The 20,974-nt window shown below is 36.7% G+C and overlaps 1 protein-coding gene and 1 pseudogene across 2 annotated transcripts in view; both read left to right on the top strand.

Annotated features, from left to right (window-relative positions):
• The window catches only part of CCDC141 (coiled-coil domain containing 141), a 219,138-nt gene extending 213,293 nt beyond the window's left edge, over nucleotides 1-5,845 (top strand). Inside the window, exons 23-25 of one of the 2 annotated variants that reach the window (XM_063791317.1) lie at nucleotides 1,230-2,080; nucleotides 4,540-4,712; nucleotides 5,328-5,845. In XM_063791317.1, coding sequence (XP_063647387.1) covers nucleotides 1,230-2,080; nucleotides 4,540-4,712; nucleotides 5,328-5,407 — 1,104 coding nt within the window. In that variant the 3' untranslated portion in view covers nucleotides 5,408-5,845. Of the gene's footprint in view, nucleotides 1-1,229; nucleotides 2,081-4,539; nucleotides 4,957-5,327 lie in introns of those variants that run through there. The other variant, XM_515948.8, reaches the window with a different exon arrangement.
• A 1,692-nt stretch (nucleotides 5,846-7,537) lies between these two features.
• LOC112208475 (U7 small nuclear RNA) lies at nucleotides 7,538-7,591 on the top strand (annotated as a pseudogene).
• Nucleotides 7,592-20,974: the final 13,383 nt, after the last annotated feature.

Genomic DNA, 20,974 nt, shown 5'->3' with positions numbered 1-20,974 from the left:
AGGAACGGCACAGAAAGGAGATATAAAACAAGCAGGTGGGGATAGATAAGATCGCTTTTCAGCTTCAATGTTCTTTTGAGTCTATGCAACAGGGACATTTGAGCCTCTTCTTAAACCAGAGATGGATGTGGATTAGACTAGGACAGTGGAAGAAGAGAAAGAAGTACTGCTACTCACCGCTCCTAGCAGGACTACACTCAGATTGGAGCAGAGACAAGTGGCAGGTGCTTTCCTATTGTATCTTGATGTGCTCTCTTGGGAAAGGCCATCACGTCTGATTGTTCCATTAACATCTACCTCCTCCACTAGGATATCATCTCCTCAACTGCAGAGACTGATCTACTTGTATTCACCAAATTATGCCTCTAATACTAGCATGGTTCCTAGTGTATAGCAGTAGGTGCTCAATAAATATTTTTTCAATGCAAGAATAAACTAAGGGACTTCAAGAAAATAAAACTAGTCATGAAGAATTGCTTTCTCTATACGAGGTACATAGAGGGGTCAAATGCATAGAGCAAGAGAATAGAATGGTGGTTGCCAGAGGCTGAGTCAGGGGAAGACAGAAGATTAGGGGGTTAGTGTTTAGTGGATACAGAATTTCAATTGGAAAGATGAAAAAGTTCTGGAGATGGATGGCAGTGATAGTTACACTCAATGTGAATGCACTTAATGCCACTGAGCCGTACACTTAAACATGGTTGAAGTGGTACATTTTATGTATATTTCACTACAATTTATTTTAAAAAGAAATGGCTTTCTTGAGAGAAAGGACAGGTTATTCCGGGAGAGTCCAAGGGATCACCTAACAAGGGAGTCTCTGATGGTCAGCATCTGTGTGTTTATAGATGTGTGTGTAGACAAGCCAGACCTAAGCTGACTTTGCTGTTTGAGAAGACTCCCCAGATCATGGTTTGAAAGATGTTGATCTAGTCCAACCCCTTCACTACAGATGGAAACTAGGGCTTTCTCTCTTCTGTTCACAAGGTCTATCACACTTTACTCAGAACTTGAGGTCTTTATAATGATTCCTTAGTCATGAGAAGTGGGACTGTGCTCAGCATCGACAGACAAATGGTTTCTCATCCGTAATTCTTGCTCCAGCCCCCTAAATTTTAACCCCCTGTAGGTTGTCTCAAGTTGTCTCTCTGAAGTTGAGTTTTACTGTAATTGAAACTGGAAAAAGAAAAATGAATGAATAAGGATGATTTGGCTTTTCTTTTTTCAAGGGGCAGGTGCAGGTGGCAGATCTTTTGGGCTTCAATGGAACAGGGGAAGAGCGACTAACACAAGACCTGAAGGTGTCCACTGACAAGGAGGGTGGCGTCCAGGGCCTGCTCCTGCCTGAAGACATGCTCTCAGGGGAAGAATATGAGTGTGTCTCACCTGATGACATCTCCTTGCCTCCTCTCCCAGGAAGCCCTGAGTCCCCCCTTGCACCATCTGACATGGAGGTGGAAGAGCCTGTCAGCTCCTCCCTCAGCCTTTGCATAAGCAGCTATGGGGTGCAGGCTGGGACCAGCAGCCCAGGGGATGCCCAGGAATCTGTTCTTCCACCACCTGTTGCCTTTGCGGATGCATGCAATGATAAGAGAGAAACATTTTCAAGTCATTTTGAGAGGCCTTACCTCCAGTTCAAAGCTGAGCCCCCACTAACCTCCAGAGGATTCATGGAAAAGAGTACTGCCTTACACAGAATCAGTGCTGAACATCCAGAGAGCATGATGAGTGAAGTGCATGAGAGAGCTTTACAGCAGCACCCTCAGGCTCAGGGCGGTTTGCTAGAAACACGGGAGAAAATGCATGCTGATAATAACTTCACTAAAACCCAAGATAGGCTGCATGCTTCCTCTGATGCATTCTCGGGCCTCAGGTTTCAATCAGGCACCAGCAGGGGCTATCAGAGGCAAATGGTTCCTCGAGAAGAGATTAAAAGCACATCAGCAAAGAGCAGTGTGGTCAGCCTAGCTGACCAGGCACCTAATTTCTCCAGGCTCCTGTCTAATGTAACTGTCATGGAAGGTTCTCCAGTGACTTTGGAAGTTGAAGTAACAGGATTTCCAGAGCCTACACTGACATGGTGGGTAGCCTATAATGACAAGCCATAAATGGAAACAAATTCAATCACAGAGAAAAATCATTCTGTGAGCACTAACTGAAAGGTTTAGGGCTAGCTGATTAATATTCTATGACACTGTAACTCTGCATGATTCAATCTCACATCAGACCCCTCTCATTTTAGTAGCAGCATAGTTAATACCTTTAAGAAAAATAAAAGGTAACCATATAAAGTACTAATAATTTAACAGATTTCCAAAGCACTGTAGGTTGGTTGTGCTTGTTTTCTTCTGTGTTTAACATTCCACATTTCTAAAGATTGTGGGTTGAAATTATTTTTTATTCTCTATTTCCATATAAGCATGGCATCTGCTTGCTTTAACTACCTTTATGCAATTGAAAATATAAGAATTTGTTTTTATTTCCCTTTACTCTCATTTACCTCTTTCATCTTTTTCCTCTTTCCAACAGAGTCACACGTGTCATCTTTGTAACATTTTGTTTTACTAGGATTTCTTTTTACAAATTTTTTCAATGTGAGAGGTGGAATATAAATATTTCTGTCACGGTTGCTCCAGGTGACAGGCAATAAACTCATTTTTGAAAGGTAGTATAATAACTGAGCTGTAAACGATATGATTTCACTCTGGAGACATCATTATTTTTTAGCCTATTTGTTTCAGTAAAAGCAAACTGTAGAATACTGGTTTTGGATCACCTACTATTGGTAAGAAAAGCAGTTCTTTCTCAATATGTGGGTTACTTTTAAACATTTAGAAAATTCTCATCCTTAAGTAAATTTATTTGAGGACAAAGTTACAAATCTGCAAGAGCCAGTTTATACTTATAAACTAAGATTAAGTAAAATAGCATTTATTGATCACAATGTTTCAGTAGATATTAAATGATCAGTTTCAATTATTGTGTGTGCCCATTGATGGTACTTGAAATATGAACCAGTTATCTAAGGAACTTATGAGAAAACTTTGGTTTCTCAAATTATTTAAAAAACCGCACTTGTGCTATATTAGTGCAGTCACTTTTGCTTTTTGTTTTATTGTCTTTATTGTTGCATGTTTTTTACAAATCAAGACTGTCATATTTATGAATTTTAAAGATATTTAATTCATTATTAAATCTCAGTTCACTCCAAAGAAAAATGTTGTCAGATGTGTTTCTTGTTTTTGTCCACACAGTAAATATTAATAATTTGGTTAGTATGTGTGTGGTTAAAGAAGCACTGCTACATACGTGTTGTTGAAGAATATTGCAATGTTGTAAACAAATGTTTTGCCATCAGATTTACAACTGTGCTCAATTAATAACTGACAAGCTTTCAGGATATCATACATTCTTAGGATACCCAAGAAAAGGCAAAGTTATCACTTAGGCAATGGGAACAGAAAACGATTCACATTTGTCATCACCCCTGAGTGATAGATTGTGGGTGTAAATAAATAAACAAGAATCTCAGACATACAAAACTAAATTATTTCTTTATAAAACCATGCAGTTAAGCACTCATGTTCATAGGAAACTTCTAGAAATATGTTATTAATAGTCATAATCCAGTTGCATAAATACCTTTTATAATTAGAAGTCATTTTCTTCTAATGAAATTGCTTCAAAAAAATTAAATGAAGTGATCTCATCAGGAGGTGATGTTAAGTACAGTCCTCTAAAACAGCACATCTGTATTGTCCTGTGGATACTGTGGTATGAATATGATGGGGTAGATGAGTCTCACTCCCATGCAGTTTATAAGGAGTCACAGCTGCTGTTCCAGAGTGGCAAAAAGAATAAAGCTGGACAACATGAGGGTGCCATTTCACACCCTAGGTAATTGTTACTATGAGCAAATGGTGGCCTAGTGTGACCAGATGGTCTGCTTTGTTTTTGTTTTTGTTTTTGTTTTTAGGGGTAGCTGGATATCTGAATTTTCATATGCAATATTCCAATTTTTAAAGGATTTCAAAAAATTCAGTTTTCCAAAAACATTCTCTGAGCCAGTCAAAGCAATTCTCTCGCCACCAGTTGCCAACTTCTGCTTGAAAGATAAACAGCCCATAATACCAGCTACTCAGGAGGCTGAGGCAGGCATATTGCTTGAAACCAGGAGTTCAAGACCAGCCTGGGTAACATAGCAAGATCCTACCTCTTAAAAAAAATAAAAAATAAAAAACTTAGCCTGCACATGGTGGTAAGCGCCTGTAGTCCCAGCTACTTGAGAGCCTGAGGTGGGAGGATTGCTTGATCCCAGGAGTTTGAGGCTGCAATGATCTCTGATTCTGCTACTGCAATCTAGCCTACTAAAGAAAAAAAGATGAAGAGTCCCATTGGAATTTGTTGTGGCTACAAGGTTCCTACTAATCCTAAGAGAATATTGCAGTGGTAATGGGCCTATTTGCAAGCATTATTAGAACTTGGAAATAACGTGAATAAACAGCAATCCTGACTTTAAAAACTGCCTCTCTGCTTCAGGTACAAGAAGGGCCAGAAACTGTCTGCAGATGGGCACTTACAGGTTTTACAGAAGGAGACAAGGCATTCGGTGTTCATTCCAAAGGTATGCAAGGCAGACGCAGGCCTCTATGTGGCTCGGGCCCAAAACTCTAGCGGCGCTCTCTCTTCCAATGTCATCCTCCACGTGACAGGTAACTGCAGGCTGCCAATCACAAGAGTAAACTGGATAACCCTGTGTGTCGTCTATGTTAGTGTGTCCCTAATGTACTGGCTCCTCACACAATAACTGTGGTGTTGGCACCAATGGACATCATTCTCATGTGCCTAAAGAAAAGTGCCGCTGTTTATCTTCCTGCACCTCCTGCAAAGCATCTCCCACCAAGTGTATCTCCAGTCTCATCACCATACTTGTTTGGCTAATACCACTGCTAGGTGAAATAATCAAATTTTCTTGAGTGTTTAATATATTTGAGAAGCTTGGTAAATTATCTGTAGTGGATAAGAACATATTTTTGTACTCTAGAAAGAGATGTTTTCAACATAATATGCAGCAAAATTATTCTATGCCTATTCCCTCCTAATTTAAGGGTGTGCAGATGAAGGCTGACATCAGCATAGAGATGTGCTAAATTTCAAATACGGTTGTTCAATAATATATTTTTAATTGTATTTTAAAACATCCCTTTGTAGGGAATATCAGTAGAACTATTGAATTGATGTTGTATTTTTGCATTAGCTGTCCTTTAATTTTGCTTTCCATGTCTTGATCTTGTTACCGAAATGCATTCTGTGTAATTTCAACGTAGACTACGTTCCTGAGTCTGATGATGTCGCTGTAAATAATCATTCCTCATGTTGCTCTCACGGGTTTGACATTGGAGGATAGACGTGCCATCAACTTTAAATAGAGTTTCCATATTTTGTCAGCTCTGCATGTCATACGGCAAGATGGAACACAGGTTGCAAGAAAGAATCAACGTTATTCCTGACATTCTATTGATGTATTTTGAGCAGCAATGTGTAACCAGGTGTTTCTGCTTCTAATCTTGATTCTGCTGATGACCATTTTTATACTTTATGGCAAAGCATCTCATTGCCTCAGTTTCCTGTCTGGAAAATGAGTTCATCATCTACCTCTTGGGCAATTGAGAGTTTTCATTTTGTGTCTTTTAAACATCTGGAAAATGGAAAACACTGTATGAGGGCTAAGGATAATGATATTGTTTAATGTAATTTGTCATCAGACCGGCCTCCTGCTCACTATTTCTTTTTTTTTAGATGCTGTTTTTTTAGAATATTAAATTAAAGGAGTGCTGTTAATATGTAATCTTCAACTAGTTCCATGGAGGAAAGTGATGTTTTATGAATTAGAGCTTAAATTCCTGTCTAATTTCTGAAGACTGCATTCTTTTCAAAGACTTGAAATTAAACTCAGGAGGATACATTTTGTTTGTTCTAGGGGGAAACGTGTAATAGAATGGTATGAGATGAATTCTATCCTTTTATAATAATTATTACTGTAATATTGAAGTATTCTATGCCTTTCTGAAACACTTTATTCAGAAAAGATCATTTTTTGGCTTCCTTTTAAAAATAAGCTTGAAGTAGGGAAGCATTTGCTTTTTAGATTTTAAATGTAGTCTTATTATGCTGAGGAAAATCTTTAGTTGAAAGAATAATTCATTACAGATTTTTGATGAAGGGAAGAAATTAATTATGTTGCTGGAAGACTGTCTACAAATAATCAAAATATTTAAATGTAATGTATTCAAGTTGTTATTAAAAAGTTACTGAATGTTATCTGAAGATGTGAAATGTGTAGTCAAGTAAAAAGTTGGCATATACTTTCTTGGGCTGCATATCCAATTTAATTAAAAAATTAAATCTCAGTTTCCTTCTAAATTTTGATAGAACTATATTAAAAGCTTGTATACACAGCATTCTAGGAAATTTCTCTTAACTATCTTTTTTTGTTTTGTTTTGTTTTGTTTTGTTTTTTGAGAAAGAGTCTTGCTCTCTTGCCCAGTGCAGTGGTGCCATCTTGGCTCACTGCAACCTCCACCTCCAGGTTCAAGCAATTCTCCTGCTTCAGCCTCCTGAGTAGCTAGGATTACAGGCATGCCTACCTAATGTTTACATTTTTAGTAGAAACCAGGTTTCACCATGTTGGCCAGGCTGGGCCTCAGCCTCCCAAAGTGCCAGGATTACAGGTATGAGCCACCATACCCGGCCTCTTGTATCCTTTTTGTCCAATTTCAAATAATGTGTGAATCTTGCCTAACTGCTATTGCCCATGTTGAAGCTAAAGAGTAAAAACCTATTCATGTCCAAAGAAGGCAGGTGAGACCCGGTAACAAACTGTCTCTCTTCCCACTTTCTCTTTCTTATTAATTTGGCAGGATCTCCCTTCCCATTTTGTCAACATGGTTGAATTTGTGTGTTGGGGTTGTTAGGGCATGGGAATTCCTGGTTTGCTTTCTCTATTGCATGCTTCTTCATGTTAACTCTTTGGGGAGCAGAATGAGATACATATGCATCCATGGTTATGATGGAAAAAAGCATGCAAAATCCATTTTGAGAGAGAGAGAGAGAGAGAGAAAAGTGGAGGGGGGGAGCACAAAGATCAGAAGAGTACTATGCTGATATTCAAGATATAGTACAGGTAGATTTCTGTGTACCTATCCATCTACCTATTCATCTGGGCTATTGATTGACTCCCACAGCAGTAAAGAATAATTATTCAGTTATTCTTCTGGTTATGTTTTAATTTCAAAAACTTAAGTGTGATTTTCCTTTTTGCTGGGATTTCTGTCTTGAGCAAATAATTCTTCTTATGAAAGTATCAATTGCAGTTACTGGTTAAAAATGTAAGACCTAGGAAATTTAAGTGTTGTTTCTATTTTAAGGTATATACATAATTTATAACCATTTACTTCTAGAGAAAATCCTGAATGGTTAGTAATATCAAAACATTTTCAACAAGTAAACTAAAATGAAAAGAAAGTTTAAAAATTACATGTGTTACAGCTCTTTTAGAATTTGTCTAGCAGGTTTTCTGGTGAAAATTAAACGCGGGATTTTCACCAGAAAACTTTTTAAAACTTCTAAACTCTTAAACAAATTATAAATACTTGATACTTCGAAGAACTGCAAAACAAAATGTTTTTAAGTTTTCATAAGGCAAAATCATTGAGTTTTCCAGCTTTGATTTTCCAATAAAAGGATGTATAAGTATTTGGTGGTAGTTTTTCACACTCAATTCCAAGAGAAATTTACTTTAGGAATCTGTACATTTGAATCTCTGAATATTCTATGATATTTAAAATATTTGAACAAGATGCAGAAAATGTTTTAGCTATATTAATCAATAATGGTAACCTCTATCACTCATAATCAAGACACATACTTAAAATAGATGACTACAAGACCCTTCTAACTGCTTTGCTCAAATTTAAATTTCCTCAAGTAGTTCATAGGCCCTTTACAACCTGGCCTCCCCTCTCCGGCCTCGGTTTGATCCCCTCCTATTACCCCCAACCCCTAGTAAAGTGACATTTAACTTCAGGGTTTTAACATATCATGCTCTTCTCTCCAGCCCTTTCTTCCTATAACTCTCTTACTATCTTCACCACCCTATCTTCATGTGACTTAACTCTTGCTTATGTTCCAGTTCTGCTGAGACACAACTTCCCCTGGGAAGCCTCCTGACCCATCAAGTCCAGAGTAGATGGTCCTGCCATGTGCACTGTCAGCACCTGCACTGCCCAGCCACGCCCCTGAATATACACACGGGTATCACAGGTTTGAGCATCAGTATCCTCTGGCTAGGCTGTAAGAACCTTATCAGCAGGATTCATGACAGCCCTGTTGTCATTGTATTGCCAGTACCTAAGACACAGTCACACTCAGTAAACTCTTTTGAATTGAATTGTTGCCAAAGGTAAACAAAGATAAACCTAGCTTGTTTTTCTCCCCTTTTTAGAGGGAGGAGAGGGGAAATGTAAAAAGACAAAGATGATTCTCCCTTCTTATAGACAGGAGTCAATCCAAATCAGGCCCTAACAATGAAGCACTCATGAAAATCTCTCACCTCATCTGCAAAACTTGTGTGAGAACCCTCCAGACCCTCTGGGCTAGACCCTGATTGAAAATTTGAATTTAAAAATAGATGCTGGCTCCACGGACTAAAATAATAGTAAGGAGGAAAGAGGAAAGGTCCAGGATTGTTGTTCCTGGATCAATATTGTTCCAACATTTTAAAGTGTTCCAACATTTTAAAACATATGTACTTAGGCATAAATCATCATCCGGTATGAGGAACTGGATGCCTCCACTCTCTATGACTAAATCCAAACTGTCAAAACCAGAATTTATGTACTTCTTTAGAACACTACGTAAATGATCAGTATTTAATTGTAGCTGGGGCTCAGTAATCTGGGCTGTGAACAGATCTTATTTGAAACCAGTATTTCATACAAACTTGTAAATATAAAGAAGCCAAATCCAAGAACTTAAGAGTATTTGAATTCCAAATGAAGAAAGGAAAGAATATCTTATTTTGTTCTGCTTTATGTTTGTCTTTATTCATGACCATTTCTTACTAAAAATCACCATCTGAAGCTTTTGAAACTCCTGTTGTATGCACAGCATTTTAAGTGCAGCCATGAAATAAGTTAGTTGAAACAAAATAAAATATCTCCTTCCAGTATGCTCTGATATTGTGTCAATGTAAATGCCAAGGCATGACAGACTGTTTTCCATTTATAATAAGAGGAATCTTGAGTTGCATTGGAAAGCCAAAAGATTTGCGTTGACTTAAATGAAAGTGTCCTTTTTAAAGCAAAAACAATTCATTTTCTCTGTGCTTATCACAGGAGATGAGATTTGAATGTTATCAGTTGTGCGCGAATTCAACCTCAAAAACAGGAAGCACACAGCTGTGATTTTGGCCTTTTTCCATGAATCTCCACAGCACTGTTCCTTTTGATGGTGAGAGTTTGTATAACATCATGAACCATCTGAGCATCAGTGCAGGTTGGAGGCATGACCCTCCTCAGGGTGAACAAGCCTTTGTGTTGAGAGTTTGAGCGTTTGGCCTGCTCACTCTTCCTTCTGTTCAACAGCAGTTTCATTTGTGTAACCCAGGACATGGCAAATCGGATTCATTGGATCCTCCTTTTTGTACCATAAAATTAACTTCCTATCTTCCTTAAAGAGCAAGAGTGCAGAAATAATTGTATAGACAAGAATGTGTGTGTATTCCCAATTAGCACAATAAAAACTGGGTGAAATCAAAATATATTTTAACCATAGGAGTAGATGAAAAAAATAGATCAAATCCAATTTTTCTTTAAACCAGAACAATAATAGTTACATAACATGAAGTTTTCTATCTGTATTCTCATGGCTGCTTGCCATGGCTGTTTTTCCATTTAGAATGCATGTAAACATCAATACTTGTAAAATAGCAGCTCCAGAACTAGGTAATAAAATGAAATCTTTTTCCTTTGTCCCATTCAACAACAGTTCTTTTTACAAGAACTTTATTGATTCAAGCATCTAAAAAATGGTATTTTTATCTTATGTATGCATTTTAAAAAAACATGCAATAAAATCTTTTGAGTATAAAAAAATCAGTGAAATATAAAGGGACCTACTTTATCCATGGCAAATTGTCTCCAACGCATATTATGCTAATGATGGCAGACAGCCACCTCGCTTTGTAATAAGTATTATGCACACCCACACACAAACAAGCTGTTGGAAAACAGAGTCAGCTGGAAATGCAGACAAGGTAGGAAACCACTTACTTGGCAGGGTCAGAAAGGCGAATATGCCCATTTGCTCCAGAACCGCTCCTCTAGCAGCTGCTGCCGTGCCAACCCTGCAGGGCCAGCCTTTGATTCAAGTGAATGCAGCTCCAGAAGGTGCCTTTTAAAATGCATTTTTATTCATTTCTATTACTCTTACAAGAGTAACAGTATTTCTTATCACATTCTGGTCTGGGTTAGTAGATTAAATAAGAATGCGTCCCCACCCAAAGAACATAATTTCTGGTGAGAAAATGGGGTCTATGGAAAGCTGAAAGATTTGTATGCTATGTTCCACTTAGGGGTGGTGACTGGGGATATTTAAAACTGGAAGGGATAAACTGGCTACGCAACACGGTGAGGACGCTGAGTGTCAGCTTTGGCTTTCAGCTTCTCTGTCTGTGTGAATTTCCTATGGATTCTGGAAACGTTTTTAGGGAACTCCCCGAGAAGTTAGAGACCACAATAAAATGTTTCTACATGACAATTTTTGTTACCCAGTAAGAGGACTCTACTGGGTTCAGTAGTGTCAAGGTGGACCCTAAATCCATTTCCTGGTGTCTTTAAAGGGAGGCCATGGCAGACACAGAGACACAGAGGAGACACACAGGGAGGAGGCAGTACATGACACGTGACAACAGAGGCAGAGATTGGAGTAATGCAGCTGCTATAAGCCAAGGTGCACCAGAGATTGCAATCGCTGGAAGCTAAAAGAAGTGAGGAAATATATTTCCCTAAAGCCCTTGGACAGAGAATGGTTGTTTTGACTTAGACTTTGGACTTTTGGATTTCTAGCCTTCTGAACAATGAAAGAATACATTTCTGTTGTTTTAAGCCACCCTGTTTGTGGTGCTTTGTTATGGCAGCCCTAGGAAGCTACTACAATGACCATGTTTTAGAAGAACCAATACAAGTCTCTGGTAATAAAATTCCCAGGGACCATTGCTAGACACCAGCCAGCCTTTCAAACCAGCACTCCTGGGGTGTGCTAGAATACCTCAGCTTCCTTGCTGATTTGAAGGGATCACCCTAGTACATTTCAGTCCATCAGTAACTTTTCATCTTCTATGTGAACATCACCCCCTAAGTGCACTATGGTGCAAAGAGTTCTAGAGGAAGCTGAAATTATTCACAACAGGGGTCGAGGGAGGGGGAAGGAAAGTTGTGTTTAGACATATAACCAAAGTAAGAATATATACAATATAAGGAAGGAGAATAGAGAAGTTCAAAAAATGGGATTACTAACAGTCAAAAATTAGGAAATACATGACCTAAACAGCACTATCAATCTACTTCATCTAATTGACACATAGAATATTCCATCCAACAACAGCAAAATACACATTCTCATGCTCACGTGGAGCATTTTCCAAGATAGACCACATTCTTGGCCATACATCATCCATTAAAAATTTAAAAGAATAATAATTATACAAAAGCAGGTTTTTAGACCACAATGGAATGAAACAAGAAATTAATAACAAAGCTCAAAAATCCAGAAATATCTGTAGATTAAACAGCACACTTCTAAATAACATGTAGATCAAAAAAATCTCAATAAGGATTTTTAGATATTTTGAAAAATATGAAATTACAAATATAACTTATCAAAATCTGTGGGATGTAGAAAAATAGTGTGTAGAGGAAAATTTATAGCATTAAATGCATATATTAGAAAGAAAAAAATTAAAATCATCCTAAGCTGTCACCTTAGGAAACTAGAGAAAGAAAAGTGGTGTAAGCCTATAGCAAGCAGAATAAAAGAAAACTTAAAAACAAGAGTGTAAATCAATGACATTTAAAACAGGAAAATAATAGAGAAAATCAATGAGACCAAAAGCTTGTTCTCTGAGCAGATTAATAAAATTGATACACTTCTAGCCAGGATAACCAAGAAAAGAGAGAAGACACAAATTACTAATAATAGAAATGAAAGAAACTCTAAGCTCACAAATTTGATAACTGAAATGAAATAGATCAATTCCTTGAAAGACAAACTACCAAAACTCACACAAGCAGAAATAGAAAACCTGAAAAGCCCTTTATCTGTTAGAGATATTGAACCAATAATTAACAACTTTCCAAAAAAAGAAAACACAAGGCCCAGATGATTTCACTGATAAATTTACCAAACATTTAAAGGGAAAAAAATTGCCATTCTCCACAATCTCTTCCAGAAAATAGAAGCAGAGAGAACTCTTTTTAAACTTATTCTCTTGGGTCAGAATTATGCTAATAGTAAAACCAGGTAAAGGTATTACAAGAAATGAAAACTAAAAACCAATATCTCTCATGAATATAATTACAGAAATCCTCAACACAACACTAATAAGTTAAATCTAACAATGGATAAAAAGAATCCCACACAAGACGTGGGATTTGTTCTAGGTATATACGGCTCTTTCAAAATTCAAAAATCAATCAGTGAATCCACCACATCCACAGGCAAAAGAAGAAAAATAATGTAATTATATCAATTGACGCAGAAATAACATTTGACAAAAATCTTATGTGTATTCATGATAACTTTTAAAAACTGTTAGAAAACTAGTAACAGAGGAAACTTCCTCAGCTTGATAAAGAACATTTATAAAAACCTATAACTAACATCATACTTAAGGACATCCTCTCTTACCACTCTTATTCAATGTTGACTGGAAACACTAACTAGTGAATATGACAAGAAAACATAAAAGTTACTAAGATTTTTTTTAAAAGAAATAAAACTAATTTGATTTACAGATATCATGACTTTCTACCTAGAAAATCCCAAAGAATCTACAAAAAACTCTTGGAACTAATCAGAGTATAGCAAAATCACCAAAGCAGAAGATCTGCAACAACTGCACTCAAGAAAATGTTGGGAGGTGTCAGTGCAGTGATCAGGCATCTCCAGAGACCGTGGCAAAGGCAGGCTGTAAGAAATTGCCCCTTTTCCATACGTTGGTTGCAGACATTATGGAAACCTGAAATCTAGTTGCGACATGTCACACTTGCTTTTTCTTGCACCTTCCTCTGATATTTTGGTGGGGGGTGGGGGATGGGGGGCAGATTTGGGAGAGGTAAATTACTTGAAGAAGATGATGCTCAACAGAATAAGGGAATACTTCATGTGAAACATAAATCAAATTTGATCATTAACTGCCATTGTCATTATCAACAGATCAAGAGAGAAAAAATAGAAAGAAATTGTAATTACAGGATTGCTGAGCTGGGCTTTCTCCAATAATAACATGATCAAAATAAAATAAAAGAAGTCCTTTTGGCCTCTGACATCACATCCCGGAGTGGATGATTTACCATTTGGTCATCTGCTGTGCTGCAAGAATGAATGTAGCTACTGTGGGTATGTACTTTTCTATCAGCCAGGATGGGCCCTGGCTGCTAGTATTATTTCTAAGATTTCATCTTAGAAACCTAAGCTAAAATATGCCAACCACTGTATTATACCTTTAAAAGTAGTATTTCATAAAGTCATATTTTAGTTTGTTAATTAATTAAATGATAAAATACAAATGGCTATTTTGGCACTTTTAGTTAACTGGAAACTTTTCAATGCAACTAATTGTTTTGTATTGTCTAAATGTTAAGTATAATTATTTTCTTCATTTACATTAAACATTTTCTTGAGGGTAATTTTTGGTCTTATATGTCAATATTCTAAATTATTATGGCATTGTACTTTATTACTTAAAAGAAAACTAACTGATGTACCACAAAAGCCAAGTATTAAACTTGTATTTTATCAAAGGCCTTGTAAATATAGTAGTATAAACAGTAGAGCACTGTAAAGACCCCATCCAGGACTTATAAATGGATATACAAAGTACCTATTATAGGTTTTGTTCAAACCTATGTCAATACATTGTATAATTGTACAAATACTGATTTACTTTGAGAACCCAAAATGGATTATGAACACCATGAAAGATGGCCCAGGTTTAACAGGATGTTCCTGGAGTCTAAGGTACAGGGGCTGGTCCTCAGTTGCAGCTGACTTTTTTTTTTTTTTTTTTTTTGACGAAGTCTCACTCTTGTCGCCCAGGCTGGAGTGCAGTGGCGTGATCTTGGCTCACTGAAACCTCTGCCTCCCGGGTTCAAGCGATTCTCCTGCCTCAGCCTCCTGAGTAGCTGGCATTACAGGTGCATACCACCACGCTGGCTAATTTTTGTGCTTTTAATAGAGATGGTGTTTCTCCATGTTGGCCAGGCTTGTCCCAAACTCTTGCCCTCAGGTGATCTGCCTGCCTCAGCCTCCCAAAATGCTGGCGTGAGCCACTGTGCCTGGCCACAGCTGACTTTTTCTTGGCACATGAGTTTCATTCCTCTGTGCTCTGACTCTAATCCATTGTAGGCAAAAATTAAATCAGTTAGTGGAATGATACCATCTCGTAGAGAATCTCAGAATTAGAAAAGCCTATACCATTTCTTTAAATATAAGAAATTGTTGGTTAGCTTAATCAAAATTATATAGCAGAGTGTGTTACATGCCATAAGGATCATTGTGAATGAATACAAACTATTTCAAGAGATTTGAATCTTTGCTATACGTGTGTGTGTGTGTGTGTGTGTGTGTGTGTGTTTCTCTGTATGAGTTCCTGTATGAATTCAGTAATACATAAAATGCCCAGGTGATATATGATGTGATCAGGTTAGAAAAACACCTCATGCTAATGGCGCCAGTGCCATTAGCAACTTATGGCCTAGATTTGATGAAGAAATAAGCTTCTCTCATTTTAACAGTGGTATCATACAGAGAGTTACTTATATGCATGCTCTGGATAAAAGACTCAGCACAATTCCAGTTTTAAAATAGATAATTAAAAATCTGTATATTTCAAACAAGATTTCCAGATAGCTGTTGGAAGGGGGGAAAACATTGTTAAGATATGTGTACACATATAGCAACCTCAAATATAAATTCATTTAAATTCTTCATTGATAGCAAACCAAAAAGAATTATTTCTAACTAGAACTTTGAAGTTACTTTAATTTTAATGCAATAACAACGTCATAACATCATAAATCTTAGTTGAGAAGCAGCTGTTGGTTTTTTCAATCCATTAGTTATGGTATTTCAAGCTTCCATAAAAGTACTGAATCTAGATCTTTAAAGATGAATTTTTCTAGCTCATATCTTAAGGTTACTAAAGCATACATGATTACTGCAGGAACAAATGTTTTGTGTGTTTATTTCTTTTTTATTGCTAATGGTTTATATGCTAATAATAAAATGTATATTATGTCTACTAAATACCTGGAAACAACAGAATTTGCTTGCCTGTTTCTTAGCTTTACTGGGAATTCCTTAAAGTATCATTTGACATTAAGTTCCTCTAAAGGTAATAAATTCAATCTGATTATCTCAATCAAACTTTTGCAGATAGAGGATGCTTATTCTTATATAAATATTGACTCAAAATGCACTTAATAAATGCAATTTCTCCAACTCAAGATAAAAAATAATCATAGTGGTTAATATTTAACCACCATTAACATACACCAGTTAAACATCCCATTGCAGAGTAGTGTTTTGTTTTATGGAAGGATAGTAATCAAAGCAAGTTAAGACAGTTTTCTGCAGTGGAATGTACTGGCTTCTCATTGTGCTATATTCCTTTTCATGTGTGGACACATGGAGAAATATTTCTTTTTCCACCAATCTGAAACTTTGCAGGTTGGCTCAAACAGACTCCATATACAGTACAAAGATTACATAGTTATTTTAATAACATTAACAGACATATTTGAAATCAGAGTATAATTGATATTTAAATTATATGACATTGGCTGTGCATGTTACTAAAATAAATTACAATCAATCTTCACTTTTGTTTTAAATTTCTAATGATGGATATGCCTTTATATGTCTAATATAAACATTTCCATTTAGAGATAACATAGATGAGATAAACGGCCCTCCATTGATGTTGCCCTGAGAAACATAGGGCCATCTGAATCCTTTTTAATTGGGTAAATGTAGGCTTTTTGTTGAGGTTATCATGTACCTTTATGCAAGTAAATTGAAATCCTAAATATTGCTCATTAAAATAGTGGAACACTAATTTTATAAAATGTCATGCTTTCGAGCTCATTCTCAATCTTGTATTCATAGGGAAGGGAGCACTTGTTTTAAAGAATTGGAGTATTCTGTATTACTCCTCTTAAAATGTTACTATTTGGAGGAGCTAAAGACCAAAATTCTTTTTTTTTTTTCAGGAGGGATTTTTTTTTAATTATTATACTTTAAGTTCTAGGGTACATGTTCACAACGTGCAGGTTTGTTACATGTGTATACATGTGCCATGCTGCTGTGCTGCACCCATTAACTCGTCATTTACATTAGGTATATCTCCTAATGCTATCCCTCCCCGCTCCCCCCACCCCACAACAGGCCCCGGTGTGTGATGTTCCCCTTCCTGTGTCCAAGTGTTCTCATTGTTCAATTCCCACCTATGAGTGAGAACATGTGGTGTTTGGTTTTTTGTCCTTGCGATAGTTTGCTGAGAATGATGGTTTCCAGCTTCATCCATGTCCCTACAAAGGACATGAACTCATCCTTTTTTATGACTGCATAGTATTCCATGGTGTATATGTGCCACATTTTCTTAATCCAGTCTATCATTGTTGGACATTTGGGCTGGTTCCAAGTCTTTGCTATTGTGAATAGTGCCGCAATAAACATACGTGTGCATGTGTCTTTATAGCAGCATGATTTATAATCCTTTGGGTATATACCCAGTAATGGGATGGCTGGGTCAAATGGTATTTCTAGTTCTAGATCCTTGAGGAATCACCACACTGTCTTCCACAATGGTTGAACTAGTTTACCGTCCCACCAACAGTGTAAAAGTGTTCCTATTTCTCCACATCCTCTCCAGCACCTGTTTCCTAACTTTTTAATGATTGCCATTCTAACTGGTGTGAGATGGTATCTCATTGTGGTTTTGATTTGCATTTCTCTGATGGCCAGTGATGATGAGCATTTTTTCATGTGTAAAACCCTAAATTCTAATCCCAGCTTTGCTGCAGAAGAACTCTGAGGATTTAGGCAACTAAAATCTTTGACCCTCATGTTCCTTGCCTGTGAATTATGGTGCAAAGTAGACCATTTCTAAATGTGCGTCTAGCTCTCACTGATCTCTAAGGGGTATTAAACTAACAGTGTGTTCTTGATTTTCTCATTGGAACAGGCAGGTGATATTGCCAGGCACTTGGTGTTTGGGGCCAAATGATCAAGAGAACAGTCAAGGTTTAGAACAAAATTTAAAGGAAATTTCCTGGGAAGCAGAAGACAGATAAGGTAATAATTTTGTTTGCTCAGAATAGTGTACTTTTTGGCAGTCATAACAAATTCTATTTATTCAATAAAGAAAAAATATAAATATATATATGATTGTAGGACTTCAAGTATGGTTCACTAAAAACTTGGTGTACCCAAACAAATAATCAGGCTCTTATTCACCCCCAAAAGTCCCAGGCTTAAAGCCCTTTCATGCAGTTGTGGCTTTGTTGAGTGATGAAATAACTGGGAATATAGCACATACTAGTTGATGAAAAATTTATTCCTATGTTAGAAAAAAGAAAGTCAGCATAGATCTTGTCATTCTCTAGACAAATGCAAACCTAGTTTAACATTTGTTTTGTGTCCAGTGAGTATTATAAAAATGCATAGTGGTATAATAGAACATAGAAAATAAAAAGTCACTTTGACATCTTTAACATGTGGAACCTTGAGGAACTTCATAGAGAGATACCCTTATAAGACTGTAGCACTCTAAACAGGCTATCAAAATGTCCACCCACATGGTACCTGCTTTAATGAAGAGCTCAGTACCAGTTTCAGGCAATTTAAAAATCTTAGCCTTTATTATGTAGAAATTAAGTCAAATTATTTTTCTATTATGATCCCTTTTGAAATAAGCTTTAACACATTTCTAATGCTTTCTTCAGAACAGCTCATATGAATTAATAACTTTTTTTAAAAATTCTTTCATTTCAATTTAATCTATTAAAACTTTAGATCTCATTCTCAGGGAAAAATTACTTTATTTCATGTAAAGTAATTGCAAATAGAATATAGTTCACAATTTTCTTCCAAATTAAGCTTGAGCCTCAATAAAAATATTTTTAAATGCCCAACAATATTCAGTTATTATTTGCCATGTTTCTGTTTTCATGGGAAGATATAATATGTTTAATAAAAATACATATCTAAAAGGATAATCCGATTTGTAAAATTATAAATTCTAGTTTTCAGTCAAAACCAACCTGAGCGTGAACTTATCAGAATCTTGTCTGAGTAACTACAACCCCTCCCCCAACCTTAAAAATACACACCACAGCCCCACTCTCCACCGGTGTGGCCAAACCAAGGGAAATGAGAAGCAGGAACGTAGCTACACAGGTCAGAGCCAAATACGAAGAGTAAAAATAGTACCTTGAGCTTTCAGAACCACAGATTTTCAAAGTGAGCCAGAGGGCAGAGCAGCAGCTACATTTTCAAACAGAAGTAACTACATCTTTCTAATCAACTGCCGTGTTATGGAACATAAACTGCAGGAAATGATGGCTTAATGTCCTTTTATGTATCAGATAAGCAGGAGGAAGTATCAGTGGTGTGCTTTACTTAGTGAGAGAAGCTTAATAAATATATTCAATAAATATATTTATTTATTTATGTCCTTTAATGCAGTAGAATGCTTTTCAAAAACCATTCAACTTGTGTGTACACTGACCAGAAAATGTTCTATATAAAAAATTGTATTTTGCTTAGGTTTTGAGATGAATGTTTCATGAGATATCTGTATATGTATTAAAATTATTTAAATATGAGGAAAATGTGGTATTTGTGGTGTATTTCTCTAAAGCAGGATTTTTCAACCTTGATACAAGGTTGACATTTGGGACTAGATAATTCTGTGTTTTGGGGGGGTTGTCCTATACACTGTAGGATGTTTAGCAGCATTTATGGGTTCTACCCACTAGATGTCATTAGCACCTCCACCCTCAGATGTAACAACCATGATGTCTCCAAATATTGCCAAATATCCCCTGGCAGAAAATCATCCCTGGTTGAGAACCACTATTTAAGGAAACAAGATAGCATAAGCTTGGTCAAGATTACACATTGATGTTTTGTCAGTACAATTTAGAAAATAAAATCCAGCAAATAACGTGGTCTTCACAAAGCTGTTTTACTGTTTCTTAATTATTGAAACTTTTTGTTATTTTTGTTCTTCTTACATGGATTAGTTATCCTGGGTAGATTACTAAATAGTTTTAAGTAGTTGAATAAATTTGTTATGAGAGCTAAAATTCCTGACATACCACTGCCCTGACATACCAGCAAAATGATAATGATGATGTTCAATTAAATATATCAAATAAAAGCCTCAAAATTCAACAGACTGAAGTCTATATTCTGGAATTTGACAGCAAAAAAAAGTGTGTAGGTTATCATTTTTTGGCAAAGAGGCCCCTAAGTACACTTGCAATCAATGGCTACATGCGTAGTTCCAAATGTCATCTTTATTACTTCTGTTTAAATCTGTCTCTAGAATAGTCTCCAAGAATGTAGCTTTTTTACTTTGGAAACTCTTACTCAGGCAGATCCCCAGTAAAGCATGGTAATTTAGTAGCTTAAGAACAAGTTCCTCCTTCTGTCTGCCCTTCTTTCTCCCTTATATGTGAGGAAAGTGGAATTTCACAAGATGACTCTATTCAAGAGTCTTGATAAAAGTCGCCTTTACAAATGCTTTTACACTGTTTTGGGGAGTGTAAATTAGTTCAACCATTGTGGAAGACAGTGTGGTGATTCCTCAAAGATCTAGAACCAGAAATACCATTTGACCCAGCAATCCCATTACTGGGTATATACCCAAAAGAATATAAATCATTCTGTTATAAAGATGCATGCCCACGTATGTTCATTGCAGCACTATTTACAATAGCAAAAACATGAAATCAACCCAAACACCCATCAATGATAGACTGGGTAAAGAAAATGTGGTACATATACACCATGGAATACTATGCAGCCATAAAAAGGAATGAGATCATGTCCTTTGCAGGGACATGGATGGAACTAGAAGCCATTATCTTCAGGAAACTAACACAGGAACAGAAAACCAAACACCACATGTTCTCACTTATAAGTGGTAGTTAAACAATAAGAACAGATGGACACAGGGAGGGGAACTACACACCTTGGGGCCTGTTGAGGGTTGGGGGAGGGAGAGCATCAGGATGAATAGCTAATGCATGTGGGGAATAATACTTAGGTGATGGGTTGATAGGTGCAGCAAACCACCATGGCACATGTTTACCTATGTAACAAACCTGCACATCCTGCACATGTATCCTGGAACTTAAAATAAAATTTTTAAAAGTCACCTTTATGGGTTTTGTTTTTGTTTTTACTTTTGCTTTTGGTTTTTCAGTCAGGGGAATTATTGATCATTGCTAGACATTAGGAGGTGGTAAGAATGCAGTAAAAAGAAATTTGACATTGTTTAGAAAGACTTCTGAAAATGAACACATTGAAAATATTGCATATGTGGGCCAGGTGCGGTGGCTCACGCCTGTAATCCCAGCACTTTGGGAGACTGAGGGGGGTGGATCACCTGAGGTCAGGAGTTTGG

Source organism: Pan troglodytes, chromosome 13 (assembly GCF_028858775.2).
Source record: "Pan troglodytes isolate AG18354 chromosome 13, NHGRI_mPanTro3-v2.0_pri, whole genome shotgun sequence".
Taxonomy (NCBI): Eukaryota; Metazoa; Chordata; class Mammalia; order Primates; family Hominidae; genus Pan; species Pan troglodytes.
This window is presented reverse-complemented; position numbering and strand designations above follow the sequence as displayed.